General features: G+C 40.0%; 1 protein-coding gene across 11 annotated transcripts in view; it reads left to right on the top strand.

Moving 5' to 3' along the window:
• PHF20L1 (PHD finger protein 20 like 1) overlaps nucleotides 1–22794 on the top strand; it is a 72830-nt gene extending 50036 nt beyond the window's left edge. For 7 of the 11 annotated variants that reach the window (XM_025265547.3, XM_025265544.3, XM_044928852.2 and 4 more), the window contains 7 exons: nucleotides 9637–9801; nucleotides 13403–13584; nucleotides 14560–14659; nucleotides 15962–16157; nucleotides 17900–18266; nucleotides 19514–19679; nucleotides 20716–22794. In XM_025265547.3, the coding sequence (XP_025121332.3) occupies nucleotides 9637–9801; nucleotides 13403–13584; nucleotides 14560–14659; nucleotides 15962–16157; nucleotides 17900–18266; nucleotides 19514–19679; nucleotides 20716–20858 (1319 nt within the window). In that variant the 3' untranslated portion in view covers nucleotides 20859–22794. The remainder of the gene's footprint in view (nucleotides 1–9636; nucleotides 9802–13402; nucleotides 13585–14559; nucleotides 14660–15961; nucleotides 16158–17899; nucleotides 18267–19513; nucleotides 19680–20715) is intronic. The other 4 variants (XM_025265545.3, XM_006079345.4, XM_006079347.4 and 1 more) reach the window with 2 other exon arrangements.
• Nucleotides 22795–27951: the final 5157 nt, after the last annotated feature.

Consider the following 27951-nt stretch of genomic DNA (forward strand, 5'->3'; position numbering starts at 1 on the left):
GGGTTCTTTACCACTGAACCACCTGGGAAGCCCCAAAATTTATTTTAATTGGTTTAAATAGCTTTGCTCTCAAAATCAGAAGAGAACAGTATGGGAAAGGGCAGTCACAGGCTGTTCTTATTTGTGGACAAAGAGGCAAAACACAGGGAATTAAATCTAGCAGGATGTTTAAAAATAAGACCATATAGGATTGGAATGCAAAGTTGGTTTGACATTAGAAAATGAATTAATGAAATTCACCACAGTAACATAGTTTCAATAAATGTAGAAAAACCATTTGATGAATTCCTGTATACTTACATTAAAAAAAAAAAATCTTTGAATAGCAGAGTGTAAAACTTAGAAACATAAAGAAAGCCTAAATAATTGGGAAATGATTCATATTCATGGGGTAGTAGATTACTGTTGAAAAGGTGCCACTTGAAATAAATCTATAGATCCATTGCTGATTCTGAACTTAACATGGAAGAGTAAAGAGCCAAGAATGAGATAGTCACTCTTGAAGAAGAATAAGGAGAGTTACTATTCAGTTATCAAAGCAGGGAGGTATTTTGAAGGAATAGAATACGTTAAGAACAGAATAATCCACAGCAGATCATACATATTTCAAAACTTATTCAAAGCTGACATCTTAGTTTGGTAGGTAAGTAATTAGTATTAGAATAATTTATAATGCATATAGTGACAATAAAACTGGGCTCCAACCTTATACCATGTACAACAATCAGACTGATATTGATGAGACTTCCTATGTGAAAAACAAAACTATAGAACTTCGAAAGTATAGTAAGTCATCTTTGTGCTCTTTGGGCAGAGATTTCAAAATGAAAAATGCTAACCCAAAGAAAAGGTTGAAAATGTGACTAGACTGAAATGAACTTTGGTTCATCAGAAGCCTTATGGAGAGCATGAAAAAACAACACAAACCATAAGAAAATAATCATAACATAAATACCTGACAGAGTATTAGTATTCAGAATGTATTTCAAGCCCTTACAGATCAAAAAGAGAAAGAAAACCCAGTAGGAAAATGGACGAAAGAGTTTAATAGGTATTTCACAGAAGTGGAAACCTGAAAGTGATTATACAAGACAATGCACACTCTTAGGTGAAGCTGCCTAATGTAACTTTTAGAACCTAGTGAAATCTATTTCCTCTCTGCCGTATTGGCAGAAATTATGAGGTGAATGGTATCGGATGTGCTGAGGAGGTGGAGACAGCGGTACAGCCACCATGGGAAAGCCGCAATGTTTTTCTGATGAGAGTAGAGTTGACCCCAGATTCCGAACTAAACTCACACGGTCTGTCAGGAGACATGTGCAAGAATGTTCATGGTAGCACTGGCATTGGCCTGTGTCCACCTGCCCTTCAGTGGAATCTGTGTCACTGTGTAAAATAAATGGATTATACCCATTGGAATCTCATGAACAAAATGGATAAGCTAAAAATCAAGTCACAGAGGAAAACATGTAGAATTTTACAATGTCATTTATGTAAACATCGAAAAGTTGTAAAACTAAGCAGTATATTTTTTAGAGATTCCAATGTATGTAGCAAAAGCATAAAGGAATGCAAGAGAATGATGAATAGAAATTCAGAATTAGTGTTGCCTCTGAGGTAGAGAAAGGACTTTTTAATTCACATTGAAAGGTGGCACAAAGGAACCTTCCAAAAGTGACAGTGATACTCTCTCAGAGTACATGGTGGGTATCTAAGTATTTTGTAGTATTTACCTGCTTTATGTCATACCCATTTCTCCCCCATATGCATCAAATACTTAAAAAACAGTTTCAGAAACTATGACGCCAATGAGGTACTTTCAGAATTTGTAATCATTGTTGGTAAATTCTTCAGATTTTAGCTCTCTCTATAGGTCAAAAATAGCATCTGATCTTCCCACAGAATATAAAGTTTCTGTATTCTTTAACTCTAAAGAAGGCAATGGCACCCCACTCCAGTACTCTTGCCTGGAAAATCCCATGGATGGAGGAGCCTGGAAGGCTTCAGTCCATGGGGTCGCTGAGGGTCAGACACGACTGAGCGACTTCACTTTCACTTTTCACTTTCATGCATTGGAGAAGGAAATGGCAACCCACTCCAGTGTTCTTGCCTGGAGAATCCCAGGGACAGGGGAGCCTGGTGGGCTGCCGTTTATGGGGTTGCACAGAGTCGGACACGACTGAAGTGACTTAGCAAAGTAAATTTGAAGATATGGGATCAAAATGGCATTGAAAAACTTGAACCCACTTCCCAAACACTCTGCCTTGCTCTTCAGCTTTTCTGTCTGACCCCACCCCTTCATAGACAGCTCTGTGGAAGCCATACTGGAGAGAACCAAAAGTTAGGTAAACAGAAACCAGGAACCACAGATCCTGTTTAGTGACTTCTCTCCCGTGATGATACATCAGAATGCAGAAATGACAAGTGTCACACTGCAGGACAGATGCCAGATGAACTAGCTGAGGGTATTTGGCTGCCTTGGGTATTCCAATGGAGACACCGAAGCATCAGGGCAGGAAGGGCATGCTTTTTTTAAGTCACCTTAACGTTGCATCCTATAAGTTAAATAAATAAGCAGGGTGACAATATACAGCCTTGACGTATTCCTTTTTCCTATTTGGAAGCAGTCTGTTCCATGTCCAGTTCTAACTGTTGCTTCCTGACCTGCATATAGGTTTTTCAAGAGGCAGGTCAGGTGGTCTGGTATTCCCATCTCTTTCAGAATTTTCCAGTTTATTGTGATCCACACAGTCAAAGGCTTTGGCATAGTCAATCAAGCAGAAATAGATGTTTTTCTGGAACTCTCTTGCTTTTTCGATAATCCAACAGATGTTGGCAATTTGATCTCTGGTTCCTCTTCTAAAACCAGCTTGAACATCTGAAAATTCACGGTTCATGTATTGCTGAAGCCTGGCTTGGAGAATTGTGAGCATTACTTTACTAGCATGTGAGATGAGTGCAATTGTGTGGTAGTTTGAGCATTCTTTGGCATTGCCTTTCTTTGGGATTGGAATGAAAACTGACCTTTTCCAGTCCTGTGGCCATTGCTGAGTTTTCCAAATTTGCTGACATGTTGAGTGCAGCACTTTCACAGCATCATCTTTCAGGATTTGAAATAGCTCAACTGGAATTCCATCACCTCCACCAGCTTTGTTTGTAGTGATGCTTTCTAAGGCCCACTTGACTTCACATTCCAGGATGTCTGGCTCTAGGTGAGTGATCACACCATCGTGATTATCTGGGTCATGAAGATCTTTTTTGTACAGTTCTTCTTTGTATTGTTGCCATCTCTTCTTAATATCTTCTGCTTCTGTTAGGTCCATACCATTTCTGTCCTTTATCGAGCCCATCTTTGCATGAAATGTTCCCTTGGTATCTTTAATTTTCTTGAAGAGATCTCTAGTCTTTCCCATTCTGTTGTTTTCCTCTATTTCTTTGCATTGATCGCTGAGGAAGGCTTTCTTATCTCTTCTTGCTATTCTTTGGAACTCTGCATTCAGATGCTTATATCTTTCCTTTTCTCCTTTGCTTTTCGCTTCTCTTCTTTTCACAGCTATTTGTAAGGCCTCCTCAGACAGCCATTTTGCTTTTTTGCATTTCTTTTCCATGGGGATGGTCTTGATCCCTGTCTCCTGTACAATGTCACAAACCTCCGTCCATAGTTCATTAGGCACTCTATCTATCAGATCTAGTCCCTTAAATCTATTTCTCACTTCCACTGTATCGCTGGGCTGGAAGAAGCACAAGCTGGAATCAAGACTGCCGAGAGAAATACCAATAACCTCAGATATGCAGATGATACCACCCTTATGGCACAAAGTGAAGAGGAACTAAAAAGCCTCTTGATGAAAGTGAAAGTAGAGAGTGAAAAAGTTGGCTTAAAGCTCAACATTCAGAAAACGAGGATCATGGCATCCGGTCCCACCACTTCATGGGAAATAGATGGGCAAACAGTGGAAACAGTGTCTGACTTTATTTTTTGGGGCTCCAAAATCACTGCAGATGGTGACTGCAGCCATGAAATTAAAAGACGCTTATTCCTTGGAAGAAAAGTTATGACCAACCTATATAGCATATTGAAAAGCAGAGACATTACTTTGCCAGCAAAGGTCCATCTAGTCAAGGCTATGGTTTTTCCAGTGGTCATGTATGGATGTGAGAGTTGGACTGTGAAGAAAGCTGAGTGCTGAAGACTTGATGCTTTTGAACTGTGGTGTTGGAGAAGACTCTTGAGAGTCCCTTGGACTGCAAGGAGATCCAGCCAGTCCATTCTAAAGGCGATCAGCCCTGGGATTTCTTTGGAAGGAATGATGCTAAAGCTGAAACTGCAGTACTTTGGCCACCTCATGCGAAGAGTTGACTCATTGGAAAAGACTCTGATGCTGGGAGGGATTGGGGGCAGGAGGAGAAGGGGACGACAGAGGATGAGATGGCTGGATGGCGTCACTGGCTCAATGGACGTGAGTCTGAGTGAACTCTGGGAGTTGGTGATGGACAGGGAGGCCTGGCATGCTGCCATTCATGGGGTTGCAAAGAGTCGGACATGACTGAGTGACTGAACTGAACTGAACGTCGCATCAGCAAACAGGACTGTCCCAATACGCTGTAGCAGATGCAGAATCTCGTGTTCTGAAGCACCTGTGACAGTGGGGAACAGACAAGGAGCGGCTGATGAAGAACAAAGTAAGAAGCAGGCCATACTTGGTAGCAGAGTGAGGGATAGTGACCGCAAGTGAGATTGTAGGAAGAAAAAAGAGAATGGACTTAAAGAAAGGAGAATGATTAGGATGAGTAAGTGAAAGTCACTTAGTCATGTTTGACTTTTCCACTCCATGGACTGCAGCCTTCCAGGCTCCCCTGTCCATATAATTCTCCAGGCAAGAATATTGGAATGGTTTGCCATTTCCTTCTCCAGGGATGACTAAGTCCTGGACAAGTTCAGAGTAAATTTGCACCTCAGACTTATAGCCTACCATGACCTATGGCGCCACTATTTATAAAGAGCCGTGGAGTTTCCCTGATGGTTCAGTGGTATAGAATTCGCCTACTATGCAGGAGACACAGGAGACATGGGTTTGATCCCTGGGTTGGGAAGATCCCCTAGAGGAGGAAATGGCAACCCACTACAGTATTCTTGCCTGGCGAATCCCCATGGACAGAGGAGCCTAGTGACCTACAGCCCATAAAGAGGCAGACATGACTGATCAACTAAGCACATATTAAAGAAATAAACCTTTAAAAAAAAAGTTCATGTTTTTAAATTAAAAAGAACCTTATATCTTTGCATTGTAAAATCAGATCTATAAATGAAAATCTTAACTTTGAAAACAGAGTCCTGGTATAGACTAGCGATGCATAGGAGCATTGCTCTTTGTACACAGCAGGTGTTAGATCGGGTAATCACTAGCATCTTTGCAATTAATTATTACATTTGAAGAAAATTTATTCTGGGCTGTTTAATTCATCTTGGAAATGACACTTTCCCCCAGGTGATTAAATTAGAAGAGTGTTCTTTAAACTTAAATAGGGGGGTTTAAATAACTTTGAAATTTTAAGGACATCTTAAATTTTAAAGAATTCACATTATTACTGCATGCGTTCCTAATAGAAGATGTATTTTAGTCTGCAATTACTACGATCAAGGAGTTTAAAAAATTCTTTTCCTTTTACCACTCAGTGCAATTTTGCATATCCTGTGATGCTTATTATGTACCAAATACTAGGTGTTTTACATACACTAGTTCATTTAATCCCCACATTAACCTTTCATGGTGGGGCCTGTTATCCCCATTTTATAAACAGTTAACTAAAACAGAAGGATAAAGAGAGTTGTCCAAGCTCACATGGCTAGTAAGTGAAGAAAAGTGGATTGAAACTGAGGCAGTCTAGCTTCTAAGTCTTAATTTTCATGCTGTGTTGTTAATTTTGACCTCCTTGCCTTAAATATTGTTTTCTAGGCTGTGCATTCTTCCTTTGTTGTGTCTGTTAACATACTAAGTCCTTAGTAGTTACCTGTTAGTTTAAATGAAGCTATGGAAAATAGTAGTTAAACGATCCTTTATAATTATTCCATACAACTGTGGGTTGACAGATGTTTTGATTACCAGATTTAGTTTACATAATATAAAGTTAACTTTGTGTTCAGTCCATGTGTGTGAGAAAATGCTGTGTTGGGATTTTAAGAGTGACATCTTTGCCAGTGTTTAACTTTGTTATTTTAAGCAAATTGCTTCATCTCCTTGTCTTTTATGTATCTGTAAATATGGGGAAACTGAAGACATACAGAGGTTTAAGAGAACTAGAATGAGAAATGCAAAGAGAATCCAAAGTATTGTATAGTAAAAACAAAGATTCCTTTCTAAGTGTTTGTAAGCAAACATGTATGTTAGAAGTGGTAAGGAGTATGCATACATGTCTACCGTGATGTGTTGTGTGTGTGGTAAAACTGATACAAAATAAATTCTACTTGGTGAAGCTTTATGAAGAAGATGACATTTGCTCTAACCCTGAAACATAGCAGTAGACCTCTATTCGTAATAGCCATAGGGCATGAGTCTGGGGAATACAGGTTCGGTGTAGAATGCTAGGGCTTCCCAAGTGGCACTTAGCGGTAAAGAACCCACCTGCTGAAGACTTAAGGAGACATAAGAAACATGGGTCCGATCTCTGGGTTGGAAAGATCACGCTGGAGGAGGGCATGGCAACCTGCTCTGGAATTCTTGCTTGGAGAATTCTGTGGACAGAGGAGCTCAGTAAGTTACAGTGCACAGGGTCACAAAGAGTCAGACGTAACTGAAGCGACTTAACATGCGTGTGTGTAGGATGCTAGGAAATTTTGTTCAATGCTAATATACTGTACAGAGATTAAATGCCCTCCATGTTTTATTTTTAATACCAAATTGAGATTTCTAACATTTTTGTACTGAACCAATACTTCCACTTTCTCTGAGAGGGCGTTGTAACATGTAATCAGTAAAAGGGCAGCTTTTGAGAGCCGAGTGTGCAAGTTCACATCCCGATTGCGACTCTTAGAGCTTAAGTTATTTAAATTCTATACACTTCAGTTTCCTTGTGTGTAAAATGGTGATGATAGTTTTTGCTACGTAGATTCATTGTTAGGATGTCATAAGGTGATTGTTATGAAGTACTCAGTACCTGGCTAGCATTTAGTAGATCCCCTTCGCATTTCCACACCTGTGCTCAAGTAATGCGATGCTGGCAGCTTTGCAGTTCCAGGGAGGCTCTGAGGGATAACTCAGGTCTGGCAGTGTGAGCATTGTCTGGGAGCATCCCACTGCTGAATGAAGTGGGCGTGAGGCCCGGAAAAAGTGGTTTTAACAAGCTTCCCAGTGTGTATCAGATGCAAAATCCACTAATAATGCTTTTTTGGTTAAGAGTAAGGCTTTTGTAGTCAGACTGTCTGGGTTCGAATGTTGGCTTTGCCATTGATAGCTGTGTCTTCTTGGGCAGCTTAACCTTTTCTGCCTGTTTTTTCATTTGTATAACAGCACTAACAGCAGTAGTTTTTTGTTGGAGAGCTGTGAGGATTAAGAGTAGTTGGTACCCGTAATACACTTAGGGTCCTGTTTGGCACCTAGAGAGCCCTTGATGAACATGGCCCATGCCATGGTGTTTAGGATGACCACTGCTGCTGCCACACACCGCTACCTAACAGTGAGTCAGAAACAACATGCATTGATGATCTTAAGGTTCTGGAGGCCATAAGTCCAAAATGGGTCTTACTGGGCTAAAATCAAGATGTCAGGACTGCACTCCTCTCTGAAGGCTCTAGGGAGAATCCGTTTTCTTGCCTTTCCCAGATTCCAGAGGCCACCGCATGTCCTGGCTCATGTCCCGCCCCCACCACCATCTTCAAAGCCAGCGGTGGCGGCTCAGGTCTTGTCTTAGTTTACATCCCTCTGGCACTGACTCTTTTGCCTCCCTCTTTCTTTTAGGGACCCTTGTGATTACGCTGGGCCAACCCAGATAGTTCAGGATAATCTCTTACTTTAAAGTCAGCTGATGACCAGCTTGATTCCATCAGCAGCCTTAATTCCCCTTGATTCCCCATGTGATTCAGCATATCCACTGGTTCTAGGGATTGGGCCTTAGACATTTTAGGGGACCATTATTCTTTCTCCCATAACCACCAGCTGCAAATGGCTGAGACTCAGTGTGCACCAGCATTGGACTGTTCTTGTAAACATTGCTTTCCACTCTCTATGATTCTTCAGCCTTTTCTACCTCTCATTTATTTCCTCATCTGCATTAGTTTACATCCTTTGCCTCACACTCAGTTGAGGAAATGGAAGCCATCAGTTGAACACTGGCTCATCTCTTCTCTACCACATCTTTGTACTTGCCTGAATATGTCCTCTCTTTTACCTCTGCCAAAATGGAAGAACTGCCTGTCTTTTTATTCTTGAATCCTGGCATGTCTCCCATGCCCCGCCCCCACCACCCCCATCACCACCCCTACCACATGTTTAGATTTGTACGGACAATGTGTAGGATCTTCCTTCTTTCAGAAGCCCTCTGCTGAACTCACATTTCGTTTCTGATTTCTCCACCTCCTATTTATGCTTCCGCTCCGTCTCAGAACCCCAGTTTCAGCACCAGGTTGTTCAAGCAGAAACCTGGAAATTGCCCATGATGGCGGCTCACAGCCCTCCGCCTCCAGTCTGCAGATCACTGCGTCTGCTTTCAAGTGTCACCTCAGCCGCCATCCTCCCAGCCCAGCCTGCCAGCATTTCTTGTCTGGTCTGTACCACTGCCTCTGAACTGTGTCTCCACTTCTGTTTGTGCTCCCTGGACTCCCCCCTCCATTCCACAGCTATAAAACACAGGTGTCACATCCTGCTCTTCCTTACAAACTTTGACTTTTGTTCCTTTAAAACCAAAAAAAAAAAAAAAAAATCTTACCTTCAGTGTGATCTGGCTCCTGTCACTCTGGCCTCATTTCTTACCTCCCTCCCTCCCTCACTGTGCTCTGGCCACGGGCTTGTCCCGTCGTTCAGGTGTGCCCAGGGTTCTGCTTGGTGGCCGCCCCATGTGCCTAGACTCACACCCTCTCCTGTCTTTGCCCCCTGACCGCACCCAACTCAGCCAGTCCTTCTGCACGACTCAGTCTAAGCTGAGGAAGACAGAACTTTGACTAATTTCTTTCTGGACCGTTTAATGTAGTTCAGAGGTTTTCTGCTGAAGAATTGATTGATTGAATTATCACTATGATAATTGACATGCTAGACATCATGAGAATCTCTTTACCAAAAAGAAAAGCAAACAGTTAATTTCCATCTTCCACATCTTAGCTTCAGACATAGCTGTGATTATGATGAAGAGAAAATGTAGCTATAATCCTTGTTCACTTCTGGACTACTTAATAAGAGTTTGTGGATACCAGTTAGAACCTGGTGCTCCCTGCTGGGTAGACACTGCCTGGGGTGTATCTTCCAATGTTCTTGCCAAAGCCAGTTCATCAGATGCATGATGATCTAGCTGCTCGTGGATGAGAAGAGAAAGTGGTGGCATGCTTGTTTATTTGTCATAAAACATGACCTTCTCATTATTTTTGTAGTGACTCTTCTTGATTTCTTGATACTTTATTAATATTTCTCTATGTATCTTATGTTGCAGACTATTCAGACTATGAAGACAGTTCCCTAGAATTTTTGGAAAGGTGCTCTTCTCCACTAACTCGATCTTCTGGGAGTTCTCTGGCTCTGCGAAGCATGTTTACGGAGAAAAATACAACATATCAGTACCCAAGGGCAATCTTGTCAGTTGATCTTAGTGGTGAAAGTATGTGTAACCATATAATGCTTAAAACAAAGTCTTAACGATTCTTAAATGTGGAACTGAGAACAGCGCATACTTGATCAGGTCCTGTCTGAGCAGGGCCCACAATTTAAAAAGTTACTCTATAAACCAATATGAAAACCTCAACGTTAGAAATTTAGCTACTTTTAAAATTTATATGAAGTAAAGTGAGCATTTCTACTTAATTGTAGGACAGGCGGTAAGGAAACAATTAGTGTCCACCGTGTATTGGTCTTCTGTGGGTGTTTTTACATGTATTTTCATATTCTTCACTACCAGCTTATAAAATAGATATTGTTACCCACACTGCGTAAACAAGCAGAGGCTTATAGGTTAAGTAACTTATAGGGCTAATTAGCATTGGAATTAAAATTCAAACCAAGGTCTATCTTAACTCCTAAGAAAATGCTTTTTCTGCCAGATTTTTATCCTAGTTTAAAAAGACACTTTGAATTCCGGATCACAGATATTTCTGTAACCAAAAGTCTGGAAATGTGGTCCAGGCAGTGATCTGAACACATTCAGGTGTTAGGCATGTTGACAGAAAGCCAGTTAGGCGATGACATGAGCCCTGGAGTTGGAATGGCTCAGGTTTTCCTGCAAGTCGAGTCCCGATGGTGGAGGGGGTGAGGAGTCTCTCCTGTCAGTGTTCTAAGCAATGGGAAGAGAGACTCTTAACTATAGACATTGATAGCAGTGGCTTGAGACCAGAGCTCCAGCAGTCAGGGAATGGAAGGTCAAGGACGGGGCTCCATCCTGTGTGAAATCCCAGGACTGTTTAGGGGGTGCCCTGTCTTATTGAGTGCCCTGCATGGCGGATGCCAGGTCATGTTTTCTCTTTGGCACTGTTACCGCCTGCTCTCTTCCAGGCCCAATTCCCCTCTAGCTCATGATAGAGAAAAGTTTATTCTTCCCTTGACCCTAAAATAAGCACATAGCACTTGTGAGATTTTTTAAATCTCAAATCTAAGAAAAACAGGGGAGGGAGGACTAGGGAAAAGGTCCATGCCCTTTTCCCTTTTGGGCCAGTGGTTCTTAACCTCAGGTGTACATTATATTCATTGGTGTGGGGCTAAAATACCAGGTATTTTAGGTGCTGCAGCAGGGTACAGGTCTGGGGGTTTGGGGAGGGCAGATCCTGGCAAGATAGCCCTGGTAGCCGGTGTTGAAAATCAGGTAACCCCCATCCTGTGAGTCATCAAGGTCTGACGGTTGCCTGTTTATGCAGAATGATGGAGAGTGGGGGATGGGCGAGTGGTGTGGCCGGAACTAGAACAGGTGAGCGTGGCTGGAAAGCGCGTCCTGAGCGTGTGCCCTCCGGTCAGTTGGCTTCCCTTGCCCTTCACATGTTCAAGTGCTGAGCCCTGAGAAGGAAAGTGGGGAGGTTCTCAAATGTGAGGGTACATCAGAACCAGCTAGAGAACTTCTTACACCCGATCTCTGGGCCTTACCCAGAGAATTTCTGGGTTCTGACAAGTTCCCAGGCAGTGCTGACCTGGACAGCGCACTTGGGGAATATTGTTTGGAAACAGGAGTGATAGTTCTGGGCGCAGCAGTGTGCTGGGGCCGCTTGGTGGAGCTGCCATCAGGTGGTGGTCCAGTGCGAGAGGGAACCTGTACCTGCTTTTCTTACTTAACTTTCAACCCTGTGACCCATTTAGTTAGGCTCCAGAATTCAGCCAAATATTGCTTTGATGTGAGTTAGTCAGACTGGATTTTCTGGCCAATATATCAAATTTGCCTTCTAACACCATAAAGCCTGGCTGTTTTGGTTATACAAGCCCATGTAAGATATACCCTAATTCCTTTTAAGGGTAATAGTTTTTAAATTAAATTCATTACTGTTATGATTGCCATCCGTTTAATACCATGTATGTGTTCAGCAGTGTTTGAAACTGTTTATCTGTGTTCTAGTCTGTCATTTTGAAACATGAACTTGTGTTCAGGAAAGCCCAAGAGAAAAATACAGATTTTGGATTTAAATTAGGAAGAGTATGAATAAGTGAAATTTCTTACTCAGATTGTTAATATTGAAATATTTTATAATAGCTAATTGATTTACTTCTTGCTGCTTGAATATTTTCTTGTATTTCTTTACCATTATCCTCATTTCTACTGACCTCACTCTCCAAGATGTCCCAAGATTCTAAGGAGAAAAAAATATGTGTTTTTCTATAAAACATTAACTTTTTATAAATCAGAAACAAAACATTCAAAAACATTGAGTCAGGGAGAAAATAGCCAAGATTGGAAGCTGATAAGGAAACTCTAAAGCATGTGAAATATTTAGAATACAAATAGCATGAATTACGTGCTTTGAGTTCAGGCAGCTTACATCTGATGTGATTAAGTCTGAAAAGGAAATTTTCTGTATATCACGACTCCCTCCTCCCCACTTCCAGAAACATTCTGGAGTGGCTGTCGTATATATCAGGCTTCACTCTGAGCACTGGCTGCGGAGCAGTCAGCAGTGCAAAAGCCCTTGTTCTCCTGGACGCTTGACATTCTAGAAAGGGGAGGTGAATAAACAGCAGTGGAGGAATGTCTGAGCACATGACTGCAAGTTAGAGAGGTGAGGTAGAGAGGAAGGAGCCCTCTCTGCTCTGAGGGTGGCCCCCGTTTAGCAGCCTCCGGGCAGTGGGACGACTCAGGTTCCCCAGCATTTCTCCACCCACACTCCAGCACACCTCTAGTGTCCTGCCGTCATTTCTTTCCCTTTGTCATCACTCTAGTATTTCCTTATATTTGCCTCAGTTATTTTTCCTGAGTAGCCTGAGCTAAATGGTAGTCTTTGATTTGACCCTGTTACAAGAACAAACCTAAAACCTAGCACTTAAATAGAGTCTTTGTAGTGGTCATCCATATAATCTAACTTCTGGGATGTACTTTTTTTTTTTTTTGAGGATTTTTATCAAAAAGAAATTTAGAATGTTATTAAATTCCTCAGGGAACTCATAATCCCGGTTTAAGAAATCCGGTGAGGTCCGTGAGTGCACAGGCTCTAGAATCAGGCAGTCCTGGCACGCGATTGGCGTTACCACACACTGGCTGCACTGCCAGGCAGGTTGTGTCTTACATATAAAGTGCTTCATGTGGTCTGTCTCTGAAGTGCAGTGGTGGTTACTGTTCCTGAGATTGTTAAAGAGTCGTATTGCTGTTAGCTCCTAGGCAGGCTCCTTCACTTCCCTGAAGTACTGTGTATCTGTATGGTGCAAATAATAAAACCTCTTTCTGTGACCCATTGTTGTGAGGATCAGAAGGGATAATGTTTGTGAAAGCATTTGAAGACTGCCTATTTTAATTATTAATATCCACTTTGGCCTTCACTTCTATAAGCACCTGGACTAGAGGATACTTTCTGAGTCAGTTATAATGGTATTAACATAAAATGTAAAACAATCACAGTCACCCAAGCTTCAAAAATCATATGTTTCTTTGGCAACAAATACTCTGTTCCCATTCATCCGTCCTCCCTGTCTAAATACTTAATAGCTTATACGTACTTCCCATAGCGCCTTTCATTCTAGAAAATGACATAAAAATGGAAAAAGCAGTGCTGAGCGCACTTTTATGTATGTTCTAGACTTATCGGACATGGAATTCCTGGACGATTCTTCCACGGAGAGTTTGCTCCTCAGTGGGGATGAGTACAATCAGGACTTTGATTCAACGAATTTCGAAGAGTCTCAGGATGAAGACGATGCCCTTAATGAAATTGTGCGATGCATCTGTGAGCTGGACGAGGAGAATGGCTTTATGATTCAGGTGACCTGTCTTCCCTTCACACGGAATCAGTCGGTCCAGGTTGCTCGGCATGTGCGTGGGGGCATCTGTATTCTTTTTCCTCCCCATCCTTTGGAAGATGGAGGTTTCTAGCTTGTCATCACGTTTAAAGTACCAGTTTTAATGACTGGCAGGTCTCATCTTCAGATGAAGTGTAGTTTTCTTACCCAAAGACCTGTCTCCAGGGTGTTTATTTTGAGGTTTTTGAGCTAAAATTCTTTCCAAGAGCCATTAAAATGGCTAAGCTTCCACACTAAAGGGGAAACCATAGAACTGTTCTGCTGGTCTGGATCCTGTTGTCTAGTGATTTATGTTGTCTAGTCACCCTTCAAGGTAGATATTGAAACAGAGTTTCCACAATATCGAAGATTAAAGGAAAGCTTTGTTGCAAGGATTACCCTTACATATCACGTCTCCCTGTAGAAAAGGGATCTTTGAGACAAAAGGAAAGCATAACCCATGTTTTGTGATGACGTTTGGAAGATCTGGAGGTGTTAGTTCTAGAAGTGAAGAAAGAGTAACTTCCCTCTTACTCTTACTTTCCCTGATTTCCAGTGGTTTTCTCAAATAAGGGAACTACAGCTTTGTAGGTTCACCACACAAGTAGCACTTCATGAGGTTGTTGCCTCACACACTGCTTCAAAGTTGCTTTTTTCTTTTTTTAATTTCTCTAATAAGCAATTTTTAAGTTTTAAGGATGTGGGAAATAGGAGACATAGTTTTTGACTGACGTGATTAAACCCATTTACTAAAGCACATATTAATGGGTGCAACAAGAGGAAGTTCCTGAAATAGTCTACTTTAAGTAAAGTAAAGCTCATGGTAAGTCGTGACTCGCTTTTGTGACGTGGATTAAGAAGTGAGCGGGCCGAAGCTGCAGGAGGACTCAGCCAGCTAGCTGAAGAGAAAGGGCTTGTCTCGGTTCCCGGCAAGTAAAGCGCGGTTGTCTTCCGGCAGTGTGAAGAGTGCCTGTGCTGGCAGCACAGCGTGTGCATGGGGCTGCTGGAGGAGAGCATCCCGGAGCAGTACCTCTGCTACATCTGCCGGGACCCCCCGGGTAAGCCTCCATCCCTCCTGCGCTTACAGGTCCCACTGTACGTCCGCCGCCTGACATCCCACCTTCCGAGTCAGCTAGACACTGCTTCCTTGTTAAAACTTAAAAGTGTTTTTTGCTGTTAAGTTTTATTTTCCACATCAATTACTTAAAACGTTAGCATAAATTCATCAGCATAATTTAACGCCTTACAGGAAGGACTGGGTTGTGGCTTTTTCCTGGAGAAGAACTATCTCTCTAATGTACTCCTGTCTGTTGATTTCTAAATAGGCTAATACATGGTTATTTGAATGCATTCATAGCCTGAACTCAGGCTCCTCCTGATGGGGTTTTGAATGAGCTTCTGGGAGTGCTGCATGACCTTGCAGTATTAGAGCAGGTGGGATGCCCAGGGACCACGGCCGACCCCTTTGTTTCACTGATGAGGCAAGTAGGACCCTGGGCATCACGTGCCTTGTGCTCAAGACGGTTAGACTGGCGGCACTGGGAGGAGCTCCTGCACCTGCCTCCCCTGCACCTGGGCCTTCCTCGCCGCAGGGGCTCTGAGCAGCAGTGTCCTGCATGTGGTGTGCGCTTCCAGCTCCCTGGCAGAACCCATGGAGGCATCTCAGATAAAGGCTGCTGCCTTTTCTTGTGTCTATCAGATGAATAACACGAAGAAGCAGGAGAGTTATTTAAACCTTCATGAATGTAGGCATTTGTTCATTCATTCATCTAGCAGCATTTATGGGATTCCTCCTGTTTGCCAGTCTCTGTGGTTAGAGGTAAGATGAGGTAAGAGGTAACCGTGCCATCCACTCGCTCACTGTGTAGTAGGGGACACAGACATAGAAGCAGCTAGTTGTAACTGGATATAGTCACTGTTGATAGTGAAGATATAGGATTATATCAGATTCTATAGATACAGAGCTCTTAGACATGAAGGAGGGGTCCCTATTTACTTAACTAGAATTCTGTTTCATCCAGTTCAACTAGTTTCTATCTACCCCTTTCAACCTTTTTTAGAGAACAGAAGACAGATACATAAAAAATAGAAAGCAACTCTCAAGGTTCCTCTGCAGGTGTGACCTGCCACTGACTACATCCTTAATGGAGTTTGTCTTCCTTACTGGACAGGAAATCTGACTGTGGGAAGAACTCTAAACAGCGCCAACTGCTCGAAACACTGGCCTTGCTCGTCTTTGGAATTTGTTCTTAGTCCTAGAGCTTGCCTCGTTTACTGAGTGATATTGGTCTGCTAGCAGTTGAAGGGAAGTCTTGAGTGAATGGACTCCTTCGTCACTGTAATCTCAATTTCATCTACAGGTCAGAGATGGAGTGCAAAGTATCGCTACGATAAGGATTGGTTGAATAATGGGAGAATGTGTGGGTTATCATTTTTAAAAGAAAATTACTCTCACCTCAATGCCAAAAAGATAGTTTCCACACACCACCTGCTTGCTGACGTCTATGGTGTTACAGAAGTCCTGCACGGGTTACAGCTGAAGATCGGAATACTCAAGTAAGTGAAGGGCGGCCAAGGGGAGGGGTTCGGTTAGGTGTAAGTTTTAATTCAAGCTAAGTCAGTTGTTTTTTGTTTCTAACTAATTTTTACTGGAGTGTAGTTGCTTTACTGGCCAACTGGAACTGATCATGTCCTTGGTAGACTCCATGCATCCTGGTATCAGGCACTTTGGTGTACCTTGTTTATGTCTGTCTTCCCTTACTAAGCCTTGAGTTCCTGGAAGGTCGGGATTGTGTCTTACTCATTTTATTCCTAGAGCTTAGTGGAGGGATAAGTTCTCAGTAACAAATGAAATTTGCTTCTGTTGGATGTCATAAACCTGAAGATGAATTTCTTCATAAAAAAGTCATGCAAATGCTAAAACTCAAGAGAGAAACTAATTTATAAAGTTAGGCTTTAAAAAAAAAATGTGGTTGTCCTTGATACCAATGTGAATTTCAGAACATTTGTAATTTCAGTAAAGATTTCAACTGGACAGATTTTGCCTCATGCCTATAGGTTCTGTTTATGTTAATGTTTCTACTAATAGTAGTTATTATCACTAGCTAGAAGGCAATGGCACCCCACTCCAGTACTCTTGCCTGGAAAATCCCATGGATGGAGGAGCCTGGTAGGCTGCAGTCCATGGGGTCGCTAAGAGTTGGACACTACTGAGCGACTTCACTTTCACTTTCACTTTCATGCACTGGAGAAGGAAATGGCAACCCACTCCAGTGTTCTTGCCTGGAGAATCCCAGGGACGGGGGAGCCTGGTGGGCTGCCTTCTACGGGGTTGCACAGAGTCGGACATGACTGGAGTGACTTGGCAGCAGCAGCAGCAGTATTTATTGAAAGTACTAGGTCCCTGAAATTGTTGGTTTCTTATGATATTTCATTTAATCCTTACAATAATGACCTTACTTTGATAGCTGGGTGATCAAAGACAGAGGTTCTGTAAACTCATCCAAGCTCCTCCTGTGAGGCAGAGCAGGACTCTACCCATTGGACTATTGAGTTACAAGTCTAGCTCTCCTTCTACTGTGCCTTCTACTGTTGAAGAATTATAGTATTTTCTGGATATTAAATAATGAGGGGTCTAAAAGATAAAATTTATAGCTTCAGAAACAAGATTTGGGTTTATGTCTCCAGATTGTCCTTCTTTTCCTCACTATAGAATTTGAGGAAAGGATTCCTCTTTTACTTACTGCAGAATTTTAATTATTACAGAATCAATTGTGCAGTATCATGCTTGAGGGTTCAGTGAGGATGGTGGTAAAGACACATTATCTTGGACTGTTAGCACATAATTAGTACAAGCTCTTTGGAGGCCACTTTGGCAGTACTTGTCAGAATTAAAATGTGCAGACATTTTCTAGCAATTCCGTATCTAGAAATTGATCTAACTGATATCCCCACTTGTGTGCAAACGTTGTTGTTGTTTAGTTGCTAAGTTGCGTTCAACTCTTGTGACTCCATGGACTGCAGCATGCCAGGCTTCTCTGTCCTTCACTCTCCCGGAGTTTGCTCAGACTCATGTCCATTGACTCAGTGATACCATCCATCCATCTCATCCTCTGTTGCCCCCTTCTCCTCTTGCCCTCAGTCTTTCCCAACATCAGGGTCTTTTCCAGTGAGTTGGCTCTTCGTGTCAGGTGCAAAGGTCCACATAAAAAAAAAAACCTAAAACAACAGCAACAACAAAAAACTTATTACTACACTTTTTTTTCCCCCCTGAACTGTTTCTCCCACTTTGTTTTAAGGAATAAACATCATCCCGACCTTTGTCTCTGGGCTTGTTCCGGGAAGAAGAAAGATCAAGATCAAGTGGTTGCTGGGGTGGAGAAAAAAATAACAGTGCAAAACATAGTTAATGTGGAAGAAAAGAAGTATCATGTACAGAACCACAAAGAACCACCTCGTTTACCCCTAAAAATGGAAGGAACTTATATAACAAGTGAGCACAGCTACCAAAAGCCACAAAGTTTTGGTCCAGACTGCAAATCTCTCGCAGATCCTGGGAGCTCAGATGATGATGATGTTAGTAGTTTTGAAGAAGAACAAGAATTTCACACGAGAGAGAAAAACCGTTTACGATATCCAGTAAAAGAAGATGGAAGGCCCGGAAAGGTATAAGTAATTCATTTGTCTTTGCTTAGAAATACGATAGAACAAAAGAAAATTTTGTGAAATAAGGCGTACTGAGTTCCCAGATTTTACTTATATTTCCAAGTTCATAAGTACCTTGTTAGGGTAAAGACATTCTTTGCTATCTCTCCAAGAACACACTGACCTTTTGAACACTTAATTATCCCCTAATTCAGAAATACAGTAATTCATTAAACTTTTGCCTTAACGAAAGTTCTAATTTTATAAGTACACATAGATGTCTCTAAAAACCATGAACCGCATTTTTTCCCAGAGAACATCTATGTGTTAAAAACATGAAAGTGCATATGGGTGTGTGTATATTAATATAACTTGTGTTCTTTTGTACATGTTTCAGATGAGAAGTGTCAGTCCGGTTGTCTTTTTAAACTTTAGCATATTTGTATATCAGTCCTATTATGCCATAACCTGAATTCCTGTAGCTCTGTATACATTGAATATTTATAAATTTATTTCCTATTCATGACTTAGAGATGTCATGCCTTCATTTTTTATTGATTTTCAATTAGCAATACTGCTTTAAAATCAGTTCTTTATTTTTCTGGCCTCTTTTATCAAGTAAGTTCTATAAGTAAACACTTAACTGAATTTGAATAGCTTGTATTACATGAAATTTTGTGGTAAATTATTTGTCAAATTAATATTCATCTTATGAAGTGAGTTATTGCTGGTGAATCTGAGCTCAGATTTTGTGTGTGTGTTAAGCAGTCTGCACTTGTTAAATTTTTAAAGGATTTTTATCTTCCCCTCATCTCATTGACTTAGCTGCAGTAATAAATTCTAGTGTGCAGCTAAGGACACTATACTGGCTTCTGCCAGCTTCCGTAATTTTTTTTCATATTGCTTTTTGCCTTTACTCCACTTAAACACAGTTTAGATTAATTGAGGAAGGAGTCAGTCTAAATTATCTGGGCTTCCTAGTTACATGTATAACTAGCTCCTTCATTTCTTTACCAGGTTTGATTGAAGGCCTTCTACCCTGTGTAGCCCTGGGCTAGGCATTGGGAAGAGACACAGCAGGCATGTCTGCTTTTTTAGGGCCATCAGGTGTAATTTAATTATGTGCTTCTACTTCCTTTAAGAAGATTCTGGGGGTCAGATTGGATTTTAACCTATCCTCTTGGGTAATGAGGTTGTTAATGTATCTTACCCTGTGTGACATGACATTACATTTCATCCAATTCTTTGTTTCCATTGGTTCTTTGGAGAAGAATCCAGCTGAAAGGAATACAGTATTTGTTTATAATGATAAAAAGAGCACTGAAGACCCGGGAGACTCGCATCTTCAGTGGCAGCTCAATCTCCTTACGCACATAGAGAACGTGCAGAAAGAAGTCACCAGCAGGATGGACCTCATAGAAAAGGAAGTTGACGGTAATTTATGAAGGATCTGAAACACAGTTGCTGTAGTCTGTAAAGTGTTTTTATTGTGCTTATGAATAACATGACGTTCCTTAAAGTCTTTTAAATTATGGGACAAAAACTGCAGACAGTGACCACACTGATGGAGCTTTATTGCTTCCTTTACATTGTACTTAGCATATCTGGCATTTAGGGTATTTTAGTCTCAAGTCCGGAGAAGGCAATGGCACCCCACTCCAGTACTCTTGCCTGGAAATTCCCATGGGCGGAGGAGCCTGGTAGGCTGCAGTCCATGGGGTCACTGAGCGACTTCACTTTCACTTTTCACTTTCATACATTGGAGAAGGAAATGGCAACCCATTCCAGTGTTCTTGCCTGGAGAATCCCAGGGACGGGGGAGCCTGGTGGGCTGCTGCCTATGGGGTCACACAGAGTCAGACGCGACTGAAGTGACTTAGCGGCAGCAGCAGCAGCAGAATTAGTTTAGTTTTAAGTAGATTTTTAAAGAAGAAAAAAAATGCAGCTTGATGCCATTTTCTATTATTAATAAAAAGGATAAAATGTAACTAATTGCATTCTGCCTAGATATCTAGCATGTTTGCATTTTTTTAAAGTAGTGGTTCAAGAGGACACTAAGAAGTTGCCACCTCCTTTGTTAAAAAGAACTTATGGACTAAAAAAGGTTAGGGTAGCTGAGTTGCATTTAAAATGGAAATGATTTAAGCCTAAATTAATAGTAATCTTGAGCAGGAACAGGGGACGTTGTTTTCTGTTCTAGAAGCGAGTAAAAGGAGACACTCAAAATGAAGTTACTTTATATCTATAAAGGGGAAAATTACCTAAAATAATGACAGATAAAACAACAGATAAAGGTTACCAAGATGGGCTGAGGGATAGAGGATGCTTAACGGCTCAGAGGTGGCTTGCAGCTTTCTAGAGAAAGGGAAGTGAAGTCTTTCTGCATCACTTTTCAGCCTTCTCATTATACCATATTCTGACTGTGTTTTCAGTTGCCATGTAAATGTGTGTGTTCTCTTCTCTCTTGTAGTTCTGGAAAGCTGGCTTGATTTCACAGGGGAGTTGGAGCCACCCGATCCTCTTGCAAGGCTGCCCCAGCTTAAACGCCACATCAAACAGCTCCTAATTGACATGGGAAAAGTACAGCAGATAGCCACTCTCTGCTCTGTATGACGGCAGTGAACACGATGCAAAGAATGGGGCTCTGTTCAGTCGACTCGCTTTTATTATCCACATGGCTGCTAAGTGGATAGTTTAAAAGCTTAGTGATGTTTGGTCATTTACTGATTTGTGCCATCAATAGGATGGCACCTTGGAAAGGAAAGTGAAGAACAACTTTATCAGGGAAGCTAATATTAAAAAGCATTCATGAGCTAGATACAAATGATAATGTGCCATATGCCCAGGGTCAGTGGAGGTAGATTAGAATCTATGCTGAGGGAATCAGATTGGCAGGATTTTTGAGTAGTTGCTAACATGAAACACGAGATACCTGTAGAAAGAAATATGGTGCATTCATATAGTTCTTAGTGAAAGATGTAAGTTTATAAACCAGCATTTGGCCAAAACGAAAATTGTAGAGGAGATTTAAATTGTGGAGAGTTCTGTCAGGTTGTTGTAAGAACTGTCTTCTCTGCAGTTGATCCAGCTGCACTGAAGTTCAGAGTATTTAAACTTTTATGGGATCATGAACTGTTTCTTAGGTGATGAATGTCCTTAACCAGAAAACTGACAGTAGAAGTCTCACTTCTGAGGAAAACAGTTGTGGCATCCTTACTTCATTATGAATATATTTTAAAAACAGTGAAATAATTGGAATCCATTGCTGGCATTAGAAGCTCATTGTAAAAACAGAATGGCTCGCAGAATTGTCAGTGTGCCAAATAACGATACTGCTGGAAAGAGAGATTTAAATACTGTGGGAGTTCTCTCACCCAAGTCTTACATAATGCCATCAGTCCATCAGAGACGTGTCTATCCCATATACTATATATAGAATATATATATTCAGAGTTCAGCATTCAGGTTTCAACGTACAGTTTGATCCTGAATGTGCTTGATATTTGCCTTCAGAAAAAAAAAATGTAAATAACCTCAGCTGGGATGAGGAGTGACAAAAATAACGAAATAATTTGTGGCTGTGGATTTTTTTTTTTTTAAACTGCTGGTAGTGGAATACTGGAAAAGCTTCATTTCTGAAGATGAATTTTATTTTTAAAAAATACATGAGGCACTCAAAACTTGTAGCTTTGATCACAAATGGACAGATTTCTGAAACCAAAGGCAACTAAGTTGCTGCGTTAGCTCTGCTGGATCTCGGCCCGGCCTCTGTCTGTCAGTGCTCTTGCGAGCCGTGCGCCGCCCCCGTGCTCGCGCAGGTGTGCGTTCAGTGTGTATGCTTGTTTGAAACAAACACTCAGCATACATGTGTACATAATCGACATATTTATATCTACACATATCTAGTTTTATTACTATAGTCTATAAGAGTTGGTGGTTAACATGAAATGTTACCTTTTAACAGACTGTTTTTAAAAAATTAAAAATGTTATGTATAGGTTTTGAAACTTTTTTAAAAAGGGGAGAGAAAAGACTGTTAAGAGGAGGCTATTTGATGACATGTTAACACTTGAATATTTTATGCCTCATCCTGTTTATCAGTTCTAGCAATCTGTATAAATGCATTTTAGAACTGATAGACAGTCAACTTGAATTTATCTTTGATAAGAATACATGCCACTGTACATTCAGATATTATTTAAAACTGCAAACACACTGTTCTATATGTAAGGTACTGTATGTAAAACTCTTTATTAAAACAATTCCACATATCATAAAATTTCAGCTTGCCTTTTTGCGGCCTTATATTTTGATGTAAAGATGATTAAAAGAATGTGCAAAGTAGTAATTAGAAATTTTTATTGCCTTTTGAGATTCTCCAACTTGACACATGTGCCAAAGATCACAGACATAAAATACAGCCCTATGTATTTACTTATGATGCATTAACGTTGTCAGAAATCTTACTGAGAAATGAAAAGCTTTAGTAGAGGAGATACAAGGTAGTTATTAAATTTGAATATTAAAGTAAAAAAAGATAATGCCTGTATTTCATGTGTGGAGTAAACTTTCTAATGTCTCTTTTTCAAAGTTGATACTTTATGATATTCATTTGTGTTTTAAAATAATGACCCTAATCTTTTCCCTATTATGGTTAAATTCTAGACATTTATCTGTTTTTCAAAATGGAACAAATAACATTCTTAACAGGCTGTGAACACCGGTGTTGCCCAGATTCTTGTCACATGCTCGAGGGACCTTTTGTGCCCAGTAACACTCATATTCTCAGCCCCTGATGACCACAGTTAAATTAATGTGCATTTTTTCTTGGGACATCTTAAAATTAGATCACTTTGATAGCCAGCTAACTAAAAGTTTCATTAATAATTAGAATATTGAATTCTTGCTCTGCTTCAATGCGTATGAATTGGGAGTCTGAAGTTTTTGATTTATGTTTTAAAGTAAATCTGTATCGAATTACTTGTACGCACATCTCCATTTATTAGTAATACAGAGTGTATCAACAATTGGTTGAAGCATTTTAGCAACTATAGGCTGCTGACTCCTTCCGTATTTAGGTGAGTGAATTTGTTTTTGAGAAGTCAATCCAGTGTGAGAGGTTTCGGAGGAGTTGGTTTTCTTTCCACTTAGTCTTACTTTAAAAAAATGTGAGAGTATATATCTAAATATAAGCAGTAAACTAGGGAGGGTGTTTCTTGAAAAGGTAACTTTTCATTGCCACCCAGAGTAGACAGACGTTGTAGGGAGAGATCCTTCTTAGTATGCTACTGATAAGTACAAGTTTGTACTTCTTTATACTCATTGTGTGGTTCTGCTGACTTTCAAACTTAGAGTAGTGTACACTTTCCTTAAAGGAAATTGATTATTCTCATTATTTAAGCTGAAATCCTTTTTCCCACATTTACCTTATTTCCACTGACTTACATCCTCTAAGATGTTCATATTCTATATTTTCAAGATGAAGGACCCCATTTCCCCTCCAGCCAACAGGATCTCCTGCCAGCTTCATTCTCTCTGCTGTCACATCTTCTAAGAGCCCTGGGTGGAAACTCACAGCCCCCTCCCCAACTCCACCCCAGTTCATTCCTTCACTGGTTGTGCTGGTTCCTCAAAGTGGATGGTGTCATCTTCCTTCTGAGTCCCACGTAGTAGGACACCATTTTTTATAAAATCACATCATGACGGTAATACTATGGGCTTCTGAAATTATAATTTTCATTCTGATTCATCAAAATGATCACTGTCAGGCTAGGGGATTAACACTGAGTGACAGCTCTGTGCCAGGTATTGTACGTGTTACCTGTAGCGTCTGATTTGGTTCTTTTGTGGAGAGGTGGAACAGGATCATTTTCAAGCTGAGGAGGAGGACAGGAAGCTGAGGGTTAGAAACATTGAGAGACTTGGCAGGTTCAAGATGCAAGCCCAGTTTTGTTCCAGCTTGTGTTCTTCTCCTTGCAGGTGTGTTTCACATATTCTTGTCATTTCTTTTCTGAAATCCTTAGTGACTCCCTATTCCAAACCAAGTTAGATCTGTGTAATCTGGATCTTTTGTACTTTGCCTAATCAGTTCTCAAATTCATTTAAGTATATAGCCTCATGATTTCCATAGATGGGTTCCATCTCTTGCTTCATATTATTTTCTTCTTCTGGAAAATTCTCCTTTGTTTGTTGTGTCTCTTCAAATGCATACAGTACTTCAGGCTTCGATTTCTCTTCCTAAGAGAAGCAGTCCATCACTGGCGATGTCTTAATAGTGTCATTGTACCAAGCTATGGAGGGACCATGTCAGTGGACAATACATTTCCTATGGTGGAACAGAAAGGAGCTCTGTAATTCTCTTCTCAGATTTTTTGCTCTGGCAGTTTACTAGCAATAACCTCTCTGAGCTTTGGTTTTCTTATGTGTTAAAAGGAATAATACCTAGCTTAGAACCTGGTTTTTGAGGGTTTAATGAAGCAAATACAGTAAATTGTAAAGTTGAAAGTTAAATATGGTAGACACATTGAATGTCATCTGTTTGCCAGCCATTAAGTTATATGGTTGGACATGAAATTAATGTTAATAGAATCACAGTCTATATAGCCTAGTGGAAACATTAAAAAAATATTTTTTCAACAAGATAAGTGATGTCAGAGAGTACCAGGAACCATGGAGGCGAAAGAAAAGATAAATAGACTTGTAGGTGGAGAGGTTTGGGGGAAATAGAATCTATATGTTAATTAAAATAGGGTGTGTGTGCTCAGTCACTTAGTCATGTCTTGACTCTTTACAGCCCCATGGACTGTAAGGCTCCTTTGTCCATGGAATTCTCCAGGCAAAGATACTGAAGGGGTTTGCCATTTTCTACTCCAAGGGATCTTCCCAACTTAGGGGTCAAACCCACATCTCTTGCTGCTTCTGCATTGGCAGGTGTATTCTTTACCACTAGCACCACCTGGGAAACCTTCAATTAAAACAGTCGTTTTTGAATGTTTTTTGACTGTGAACTCTCCATAGGAATTTCAAAACATTCTCATCTGTTTCTGGTACCTGTTGTCTTTGGGTAACCCTGAAAGTACATCCAGAGACAAAACTGGAGTGTACTTAGTCAGCTAAGGAATTGTACTTAGATCATCGAAGGAAGTTTGAAGTGAGGAAGAGAGAAAATGAGGGAAGAGGGAGGAAAAAGCCCAAGTAAATAAGCACAATTGGGGCACTGCTGTGGGCAGTGGGGCTTTGAGTCTGCCATTTGAAATTGCTCATCATAAATTTAAACAGTTGCAGAGTGTGATTTCTAATTTGTAAATATTGGGCAATTAAAATCACCCTCTTATCAGTGTTGGAATAGAATCAATACCGTTTTTGTTAGTTACCAACATCTGTTTTAAAAGTACACAGGCAAGCTCTTTTTTAACATTTGGAAAATTTTCAGTTTTTATATTCTATTTTTTGCCTTTTTATTTTACTTCCTAATAGAATGTTGTCTTCTTTTATACTTATAAGTCTTTATCATACTTTTGTCCATAAACACAAAAGAATTGCAATTTAAAATTGTATTTATAGGCTTCTTAATAGAATATCAAAATACTTGGTGAACTAATCACTAATATCACTGAATATAAAATAGAGAAGTCTATAATTATAGTTGAAGATTTCAGCCCTCCTTTAACACTAATTGATGGAGCAAGTAGCCAGAATATCAGGACAGAAGACTGGAACAAAAATGAATACTCAACCTAATTGATGTTGAGAGGACATTCCACCCAACAACATGAGAATATGAATTTCCTTTTTAATACACATGGAACACTCAAAGAGATGGACTACATACTAGGCTATAAAATAGGTCTCAACTCATTTAAAATTGAAATGTATAACATGTTCTCCAACAATAATGAAATTATACTGGAAACTGGTATTAAATATCTGAAAAAACTCCAAAGTATTTGGAAATTATCAACATACTTGTAAACAATCCATGACTCAAAAAAGTTATGTTAAATTAGAAAATGGGTGAATGAAAAGGAAACCACATAATGTTAAATTTTGGGGGATGCAGCTTGATATTAGAAGGAAATTTACCATTTTAAATGATTATAATAAAAAGCAAGGTACAGATTTTAACTAGACTTACAGTGGTGATCATTTTGCAATATATGCAAATTTTGAATCATACTGTACTCTTGAAACTAATGTCAATTATACCTCAGTTTTTTAAAAAACGAGAAATTTTAAATAAGATACAAAATCATTGGTTTAAGATTTTAAAAATAAAGCAGTTTAAAACCAAAATAAATGGGAAGAAATGTGTGAAATCTATGAAGTATCAAATGGACACACAAAAGGGAAATATCAATATAAACAAAAAAGCTGATTCTTTGCATGGAAAATAAAACTGGTTAACTCCTACATAGACTGATCGAAAATTAGAATGGAAGAGGGAACATTACAACATAGCAAACATACAATTTTTAAAAGGGATATAGTGAAAAAAACACTTACTAAATTTAACAGCTTACATGAAAGAAAAAATTCCTTAAAGATAGAAGTTAGCAAATCGACTTAAATAAATTGAATTTGTAATTGAAAATGTTCCTTCAAAATTCCAGGCCTAAATGTAAATTATATCCAACATTTAAGGAAGAAGCCTTGATTTTACACAAGCACTGACAGGAAAGAAACACGTGTTCTTCAAGACCAACTTTTTAACCTCATGCCAGAACCAGAAAAAAACACTGCAAGGAAAGGAAATTACAGAGTAACACGTGTAGAATATAGACACAGTCCTCAACAAAATAATTACATGAATACAGTGATATACAGGAAGTGTAATATATCAAGATCAAGTTGGGTATTCCACAGGAATACAAAGGTGGTTTACAGTTAATGAGTTATGTTAATTCACTAAACTAAGATAAGGGTTTTCATAATTTCAGTGTCCATTCATGATTAAAAACTACTAGAATAAGAATTTGCATAACAATATTGAGCATCTATCAGGAGACAAACCTCATAATGGTAAAGGAATACTTTCTCTAAAATAACGAACAAACCCAGAGTATATACCATCACCATTATTATCCAACATTAATGTGTGGGCCCTCCTAGTGCAATAGGGCACTGGGCAATAAAAGAGGAAAAATAGAAGGCATAGCACTTAGGAAGAAAAAACATCTGCAGGTGACATGTATTTGCAAAAGTGTAAGGAACCTACCAAAAATGCCCTAGAATTAAGATTTCTTTACATTGGCAAGGTGCTGTTGGAGATTAGAATTTTTTAAAATGCCATTTTTGATAATATAAAAAAAAAATGTCAGTGAATCTGAAAAAACATGCAGAACCTGTGCACAGAAAACTACAAAACAATGCCTAGAATAAAGCTGGGGTAAATAGAAATACTAAGAACATGGATGGAAGACACAATACTATTAAAATGTCAGTTCTCCCAAAACACTAATAGAATGTAATCCCAAGTGAAATCCCAGCAGACTTTTTGAAGTAGAAATTAGCAAACTGATTCAAATTTTATATGGAAATGTGAAGGAACGAGAATATCCTGAGTACTTTTGAAAAAGAAGAACTTGAGTTGAAGGGCATGCGGTTTCTGATTTGGAGGTTGTTAAGCTGTAGTAGCCAGGACAGTGTGGATGTAGCATAAAGACAGATGTGGGTTGGTAGTACGGAATAGGGTATCTAGAAATAGACC

This window comes from Bubalus bubalis, chromosome 15, assembly GCF_019923935.1.
Source record: "Bubalus bubalis isolate 160015118507 breed Murrah chromosome 15, NDDB_SH_1, whole genome shotgun sequence".
Lineage (NCBI taxonomy): Eukaryota > Metazoa > Chordata > Mammalia > Artiodactyla > Bovidae > Bubalus > Bubalus bubalis.